Here is an 8,785-nt window from a genome sequence, read left to right on the forward strand (position 1 = left end):
ACCATAAAGGTGTTTGCTCTGGTATGACTTTTGTGGGACATTTCCTTTGTTGCCCAATAGTTATTAATCATTTGGGTGGATATTATTAATTTATTGGAAACTATTTTTGAAAATAGTAATGTAAGATTCAATCTCATACATCATGGTTACTTGAGTTTGTCAATGAAGAATACATTTTTCTTTAAAATTACTCTAGAATTTATCAATGTTGTCTTACATTTAGATAATATCTTTATCTTATTATCTTTAAACATGTCACATTTCTGTCTCTGTAGCATGTGCGCGCACACACACACACACACACACACACACACACACACCCTAAGGTCAAAATGCCAAAATTTATCTATACTTGTAATATTTCATGTATTAAATGTAAAATTTTATTTCAAGGACTACCACAGCCTAGAAATAAATATAATCCAAGCACTGAGATAGTACATTTCAGAAAATAAGCTAGTATTTTCATGATAAATTTTAGATACCTATTAGTTGTCATTCCAAAAGCTCATTGCATTCTAGATTCTAGAATTAAAAGGGGAGGGGTTATACATTTAGGAAGTATAAGCTGACATTGTTTATTACAATTCAATATAGAATATTTATCAGAGTCAAGATAACAATCAATGTGCACAAAAATTTACACAATGAGAAGAACGATAGGCAATGCAGCACCTTTAGAAAAAATAATTAAAAGTTTGGTTGAATTTACAGATAAGTGCCACACTGAGAATTTACAACACAGTAATTTACTGCAATCAACGACAGGAGAGTTCCATAAAGAAACAAAGCCCTTACACTCCAGATTTTCAGAAGGTATTATCGGAATGCTTAGCTATAATCACAGAATTTGTACATCCTTCAAGGTAGAGCTGGCAAAAATCACAAAAGGTTTTCATAGCATATATTATATAAAGGAGTCCACTGTGTTTGGACAGCTGGCTTAGAGTCTCTGACAGGTGTGAAGCCTAGAAGAGTTACTGGCTTGATGGTGATCTTTCTGGATCTGGCAAGACAGGCCTTCTTCACAGTAACAACGCTGAAATATCTCCAGCCCATGAGAGCCTTTTCTCCTGTGCTTGGTGCACACTTGACCTTCTTTGAGGACAGGTTTACAGATCTTGGACCAGAAGTGTCTAGCACAACACAATCCTGTGGCACAATCCGATGATCGGAGACAGACAGAGCCTTCTTGTCCTTGGGGAAAAAAAAAAAAAAGAGAGACAATCAGAAAAGTACGTTGTCACGGCTAAACCTGCATTATTTCATTCAGATAATCCAAAAAACACTTCTGATGTGTTAACAAGGAAGGAGTCTTAAGGCCTCTTAACCTACCTTTGGTATGATATGGTGTGGAAGACAGCGTAGTTCTTCTGGGGTACCCATCCAGGGTGCTGTGATCATTACCAAAGCTTTCAATAATCGTTTCTTCAATTTCCCCTCGATGGAAATGATTGTGATCAGAAGGCATGCACAGTCCTGAGGAAGCAGGAGATGGTGATTAACTCCTGGGCTGTAATGTCTTACGACTTATGGCTGTGACAGTGGCAGCCTATTATGCCTCCACCAACGTGAGAGACCTCATTGCAGTGACACGATTTTACAAACAAGCCAAGCTTCCTAGTGTTAATGCAAAACCCCCAGATGGACAGACGCATCAATGTGTACACTGTGCAGTGATATGCAACATCCTCAATACAGCCATGTAAAACACTTTCCTACCAACAGTTGAGTCTTCTGCCCATTTTAATATCACCCTTGGGGTAAGAAAATCAGTCACTTAAAAATTGTTTTTAAAAATAACTTCTCTGCCCTTGGTGCTATATGGGTACTGACACTAAATTAAGCAAATGCAATACTAGCAGCCTGGAAGATTGCAATCTCACCCACCAGTTACTTTACTGTGTAATTTCTATATTACAGAGATCTAGTGAGTTCATCCTGAAGCATTACTGAGTCCTAAGGAGGATTGCCACCCTTCAGTTTATTTCTGGAGCCTTCTCTGGCTGGCTGAGTCTACCTCTTGGAGACATTAAATTTTAGTGGATCTGTGGTTGGGGGAAGGAGTACTTATTTTAAAGTAGCAGGAGGTGGAGGCAGTGGGCAGGATACAGAGGCCAGGATGTGAGGGTATCATGAGCTCTCTTAAGAATGGCCAGCACAGATAAAATCAATCATTGTCTTCAGGCTGACAACCGTTTCATCAGGGATCATGAGGCAGAGGCCAGACTGGCAGAGCCCAGAGAGGCAAAGTAAGAAAAATGGAGAGGGCAGCTAAGCATCAACGGCCCTTTCCTTGGTCTCTGTATAATCCCACTCTTCCCACCCCCTCTTCCTTCTCAGTTGACATTACGGCTGTCCCAAACTTTTTTTCTTTTTTAATGGAGGGGGTCCATTGTGACATAAGCTGCTGTGTTAAATGATTGAGGAACACAGAGGGAGATATGGATCGCCAAGACCCATAAACTTTTCTCTCCTCCCAGATAAACTCCAACAATTAAGATATCTGAGGGGAACTTTGCATGCTGAACGAATACCCATTTGCAGGTGGCGCCGCAGCTTTCGCGCAGAGCAGAGGACGTTTTCTCCCATCCGCAAGGGAGCGAAGGCGGGACAGTGCGCGTCCGAAACGGAGCTAAGGAACTCACCGTTTTTGCAGTAATTTCCAGGGCAGCACATAGCGTGACGCATGCAGCGTTTTCGGCGCTTCCTGCAGGCGAGACAAATCTGCGCTCCGGTGCCCCCTCCCCGGGTAGGACTCGCGCAGTACTCATCCGTGCTGCACTCCTCGTCCTCCACGCACGGGTACGGCTGCGGGAAGGGGGCCGGGAGAGGATGAGGCACCCAGGCATCCAAGTACCCGCACTTCAGGACCTGGACGCTAATCTCAGTCCTTTTCTGCCCACCTGTCCAAACGCTGTTGCCGCCTACTGCTCCCAAATGCAGTTTCCAAATGCGCCCCGAACTACACACACCTTCGTTCTACACCCTTCTCCCCAGATGAGACCTCTTCGGACCACAGCGTCCCCAGATCCCCGAGACCCTTCTCACCTGGTAGTTGTCAACGGTCTGGTACTTGTTGCCTCCAACATATAATATTCCCGGAGCCGCGCTGACTGGGGAGCCTGGGTGCCCAGCCGCGCCGCCCAGCGGCGGGGGCACGTTCTTGATGGCGTTGGAATTGAGAACCAAGTTCAAGGTGGCGCTCACTCCCAGCAGAGAGTGGCCGCAAACGGCCGCTGCTACCAGGGCGACGAAGACCCGGGCAGGTCCCACTGCGTCGAGACCCTTCATCTCAGAAGAACTCCAGAGAGGGAAAGAAAGAGAAAGGAGGAATGTCACTCTGCAAGCCTGGTCCCCACGAAGCCGTGCTGGCGCGGCTGCAGAGGGAGGGTTCCCGGAGCCCCCAGCAGTCGCAGAGTCCTGACTGCAGGACGCACGAAGCTCTGCACCGCCGCCGCCACCACGGTTGCCTTTATACTGCGGGCTCGGAGCATTCCAGCCCCTCCGGGGGAGACAACAAAGCCGGGATGGGATTTCAAAGCTTTGGGAGGGGCTGGAAGCGGGTGTGTTTGTGTACTTGAATGGGGGCCTTTGACACTCTTCACCCCGCCCCTCCCTCGCGCATTCGTTCCACTGGTCCAACACACCTTCGCGATGACTAATCAGCGCGCTTTCTAACGGATGACTTGAGTGAATGCTGGAGGCACAAGGAACTTTTGGAAGCCCTGGTGCCCTAGCCTGGCAGTAGGGGTTGGGTTATCAAGGTCAGAAATCCTTTTCAGAACGGAATTGTGATGCTCCTCTGCAAAAGCACTTTTCTCCTCTCTCCCTAACGCCAGTACTGATTTTATTGTGCACATAAATAATATTCGGTATTAAACACAACCTGATCAGTAACTCAAAGTCTATATAAAAATCTTTTCCACGAGAGGCGGACCAGGTGGCCAGTGCAAGTTGCTGATTAACCCTTTAGAGTCACGGTTTGCAGATTTGGGGTGAGGTGCTTGGCTTTAAGAGTTCGTTGAATTCCTCCCCTCTTCCTTCCTCCACACCCCCTCCCGCCTGGGCCTGCGCGACTGCGAGAAAAATGTGCAAAGAGAAGGAAATTTGCACATCAAACGAGGGTTGAAGGAAGAAGAACTAATTCTCTTTTGATGGGAAGTGTAGAGAGGGAGGCGTGAGACTGGCGTTTGGAAATTAGATCATGGGTGGAGAGACGAGGGAAATGACCATCCGATAATCAAACTATTTAATGTTGTTCTTTGAATCTGAGCAGTCGCAGCAGTAGATGAACTTGATTAGGCAGACAGGCGAGATCAAAGTGGACGCAGCAAAAGCGGACAGGGTCCAACGGCTGGGTCAGTCGTCCTTCGCTGGTCCCCCTTCTCAGTGGTGGGTTAATGCAGGGAGATAAGAAACGCTTGCGGCTTAGTTCCTGACTTCCTCATTAGTATTTCATATCATAAAGCCTGAGAACGCCTGCGCTTTATCCCAAGTCAGACCTTTCCTGGACCCCACTCTAGGGAGAAAAGAGACTAGGTTCAGGAAAAGGGAAACTGAAAGTAAATTGGAAAGTGAATTTGATGTCACTTAAATCAGTATATAAAAATAACAAAGTAGGGCTGGTGTGTAAGAACGCTCTCCTGTATAAACTGGAAATAATTTATTAAACAAAAACATTGGCAGTTGAGTGGCCTGGCATTAGGCTCCCCTCCAGGGTTGTTGCCCTGGAGGGGAGGGGCACAGTGAATGCAAATATTTAGAAGACGATTCTAATTATGGCAACAATAAAAGATAAGCAATGTACACAATTCTTTTAAAAACACATTGGTACGGAAGTGTCAGAAAATAGAGAACTGCTATGCGAGTTTAGAAAAGGGAGGAGGTGATTGAATAATCACTGTTGGATATATTTATTTTCTGCTCCCTATATAACCTCTAGGGTATTTAAAATTGCACACTGACCTACTATATTCATGACTGGGACCATGACCAAGTATAGCCAGGGATAGTCTTGAAATTGAATAATCTAAATGTAAGAAGGGGATGGGTACATTTTTTTTTGAAGACTTTGCAGTTGTCCGTGTTCTAGTTCCTTGGGTTTCAGAGGTCGTATTAGGAACAGCTTCTAAATAATTCTTTAGTAATGCCTCCAATTTTCTGGTATCCCTCCCATTCCAAATTCTATCCATCCTGTGAAATTTCCTCTGGCTTATTGATAACTCTACTTGAAATTCTAACATAGGTTGAATCCTGCATATTTTTTTAGGTTGTATTACGAACATGTACAATAATCTAGATTTGGCTACTACTCTAGAAATTTTCGGAACAAATTGAAATTTTGATACAAAGGGGAGGTTGTTTATATTAGCTTTTAAAAAATGAGCCTAAGAAACAAGTTAAGTCAATAAACCTTTTACTGAGAATCAGCAATGAACAGGTCTCCCTTGGGAAGACCTCTCCTCTGTTTACTTCAAGTTTATATAGTTAGGGCGGTATTATAGTGTAAAGGGAAAACACCATAAGGGATTTTTAGATGCCATATTATCACTTGCAGAATATTAATAACAATGTCAACAATCAATGTGTTGAGCACCTTCGATGTGGTAGAAAATCTAGTCTGTCTTAAATTCTTAAGCTGTTGAAATGAGAAGAAAGAATTCCCTGACCTTGGGAAGTATGAAATCTTACTTTCTAGTCCCATTATCCTAAATAATTTTTTTTCTAAAAATATGCTTGTGCCACACACTAAAGGCCAATCTCTTTTCCTCTTTGCACAAGAGATGGTATCATGCTAATAATACCTTTAACAAATTTAGTCCATTAAGAATGTGGATTCACAAATGAAACCATCGTCTAGGGGCAAAAAACCAAAACAAAACAAAACAAAAAACAGTGGAATGATTTAATCAGCAAAAGGAAAACTTTACGAAAAGGCATGTTGCATCAAGTCATTCTTGATCCTGAATATGTATGTCTGTATGGGTTTATTTTCATTAAGCTTGGACAGAATCTGTTGAGTTACGGGAGTTTAGCCAAAAGTAGGGTTTCAAGAGCAGACTAGGACCTACCTTCTTCCTCACTTTCCAAGTTGCCCCTGAAGCTGTTATGATTTGAAAGCTAAAAATGAATTGGTCAATATCTGACTTGCTACTCTGTGCTAGCCATGGTACTTGGTGTGTGAGGACCCATTATCTATTTTCAAATAATTGAGTGAGGGAAGGGGAGATAAACTCACAAATTATATAGCAGAGAAATTACGTAGGAGGGAGCCAGGCAAATATGTAGCAATCCAGCTCTGTTCTAAGTGGAACACTTACTTTTTCAGTGGAATCTCCATTTGAAAATTCTTTCCATGATTGAGTTTGCTCACTGGCAACAAAAGAGCAGGGTGGGTGAGGTAAAGTGAAGTTCATTGTTCCATCAACAGCCAATTAAAATTGAATGACTACCCATTATATGCAAAATGCTACCCTAGTATACTAGGGGGTATGCTCCCTAGTCCCTTTGGGAATATACCCCAAAACATTAAAGGCAGTCTCCTAATCCTCAGAAAGCTTTCAGTCTGTGAGTAGTTGGGAAGACAAATATACTTACATAGGAATGGGGGTTAAAATTTTTTTCAAACAGATTATATTTTAGCACATACTAGGTCATAGGGAAGATGGAAAAGGCCCAGGAATTCTGACCAGGAATTGTGACCTACAATCCCCAGGGAAAGAGGGTTCTGATGGCTCTCTGAGTCTCCCCTAAAGCTAGGTGAGAGAGGTGGTGGGAGTCAGGGCAGGTGGAGTTAATTTATTACACCTAGTTTATTTAGTTCTGTAGGGAATCCCACCTCCTCATTGATTTAGTTTAATGATGACCATATTTAGTGTAATAAGTTTAATATTTTGTATTAAATTTTAAAATAGGTAAACTATGTCTACCAAAGTGGACTCAAACCTTATAACTCAGGAATAGCATGATACTTAAGATCAAGCATCTTAAGTGCTTAATGCCAGACATAGATTATTCATCAGCCTTTTCATCCAGAGGAAGACAAACAGACCAATACACTCCGAAAAAGATCATGCTATTGACAACTATTTTTCCATCTTTGTTGTCGTAGATTCTTATGTGACTGCGGCATTTTTAATTCACTCCCTCCCTTCCTCCTTTCTCTCCTCCCTCATTTCCTCCCTCCCTCCTTCCCTCCCTTTCCTCCTTCTTTCAATTTTTTCTCTTTGTTAAATCAAAGGAAGCAGATCTGTTGCCATTTAATTTTACTTCACTAGGAAAACATTGGATAAATGTCATTCCTTATGGTGGGTGTTGCCAACATTTTTGTTGGTACCAGTTTATAGTAGAGATTCCTCATTGCTGAGTTTAGTTTAAAAAAAAAATATTATGACTTTCTCATTGACTTTTAAAAGATTTTGGTCTTAATGCTCGTCATGATGTTAAAAGAGCTTTTAGACCAGGCCCCTATTATGACTCCTGAGAAGCTGGATTATGCTCTTCTGCACCCCTAAGGAAAGAGAAGGTGAGACTTGACAATGATTATATTTATTTGGTCATTGGAGATGGCCAGCCCAGATAAATCAGGCTCTATGGAAGCTTTCTAATTTAGCTCAGAAGATGTGTTTTAAAGGAGTGGGATATTAAAAACTAATCTGAGAATAGAGCCCAGATCCACAAACTTTTGACTAAAAGCCAGAGAGGACATTTTCTGATGTGCTGATAATTAGAAAGGTCCACAAGTGTGTACGAGATGTGACAATTAATTTCACGAACTCACCACTATGCACTTACATTGGCAGCACTATACAAACAGCTCTGTAAGGTTTCATAACCTTGGGGATATCAGTGTCTCACAGTTGTGTTCATGTTGACGTGTGCCAGTGTCTTGCTGAGTGGCGTTCATTATTGTTGTTGCGTGGTTTTGTGTGCCGTCAGGAGAATGTCTGAGTTAGAATTAGAGCAACGAACAAATGTTAAATTTGTTGTTAAACTTGGCAAGAATGGGAGTGAAATCAGGGACATGTTAGTCCAATTTTATGGGGAAAATGCCATGAAGAAAAAGGCAGCATAAAAATGGATTATATGTTTTTTGGAGGGGAGAGAATGTGTCACTGATGAAGAGAGGTCAGGGCGGCCAGTAACGAGCACAACCGATGAAAACATTGCAAAAATTCATCAAATTGTTCATCAAAATCATTGGCTGACTGAGAAGCATAGCAAACCAAGTAAACATTGATAGATAAACAGGAAAATCTTAACTGAAAATCTTGGCATGAGAAAGTTGTGTGCAAAAATGGTCCCGAAGGAGCTCACTGATGAACAAAAGCAAAGGAGAGTTGAAGTTTGCCAAGGCCTTTTGGAGAGGCAAGACGATGTTTTAGACCGTGTTATCACTGGTGATGAAACATGGGTGTACCAATACGACTTGAAACAAAGTGTCCAAGTGCACAATGGAAGTCAGCCAATTCTCCATGACCAAAAAGTTCCATCAATCCAAATCAACAGTCAACACGATGCTGCTAACCTTTTTTGATACCAGAGGGATTATTCATTATGAATTTGTAACAATTGGACAAACAGTTAATCAAATTTACTACTTGGAAGTGCTGAAAAGGCTGCGTGAAAAAAATTGGATGAAAACGACCTGAACTTTTTGCCAACAATTCCCGGCTCTTGCTGATGCACCAGCTCACACGGCACTGTCTGTGAGGGAGTTTTTAGCCAGTAAACAAATAACTGTATTGGAACACCCTCCCTACTCACCTGATCTGGCCCCCAA

At 42.4% G+C, this 8,785-nt stretch overlaps 1 protein-coding gene across 1 annotated transcript; it reads right to left on the reverse strand.

The window, feature by feature from the left end:
- Positions 1–341: 341 nt before the first annotated feature.
- On the reverse strand, positions 342–3,595 carry DKK1 (dickkopf Wnt signaling pathway inhibitor 1). Its single transcript, XM_019651492.1, has 4 exons — positions 3,052–3,595; positions 2,649–2,811; positions 1,336–1,479; positions 342–1,197 (listed from the first exon to the last, which is right to left on the reverse strand). Exons 1-4 carry the CDS (start codon positions 3,292–3,294, stop codon positions 944–946), a joined length of 804 nt encoding a protein of 267 aa, XP_019507037.1. The 5' UTR covers positions 3,295–3,595; the 3' UTR covers positions 342–943.
- Positions 3,596–8,785: the final 5,190 nt, after the last annotated feature.

This window comes from Hipposideros armiger, unplaced genomic scaffold, assembly GCF_001890085.2.
Source record: "Hipposideros armiger isolate ML-2016 unplaced genomic scaffold, ASM189008v1 scaffold_161, whole genome shotgun sequence".
NCBI classification, from domain to species: Eukaryota; Metazoa; Chordata; class Mammalia; order Chiroptera; family Hipposideridae; genus Hipposideros; species Hipposideros armiger.

Bases quoted from the DNA above. Each gene is read 5' to 3' on its own strand.
- DKK1 (XM_019651492.1), bottom strand. From the start codon at position 3,294: ATGAAGGGTCTCGACGCAGTGGGACCTGCCCGGGTCTTCGTCGCCCTG. The intron at 1,480-2,648 runs GTGAGTTCCTTA...CTGCTTCCTCAG, and splicing joins TGGAAATTACTGCAAAAACG to GACTGTGCATGCCTTCTGAT. The intron at 1,198-1,335 runs GTAGGTTAAGAG...TTTTTCCCCAAG, and splicing joins CACACCATATCATACCAAAG to GACAAGAAGGCTCTGTCTGT.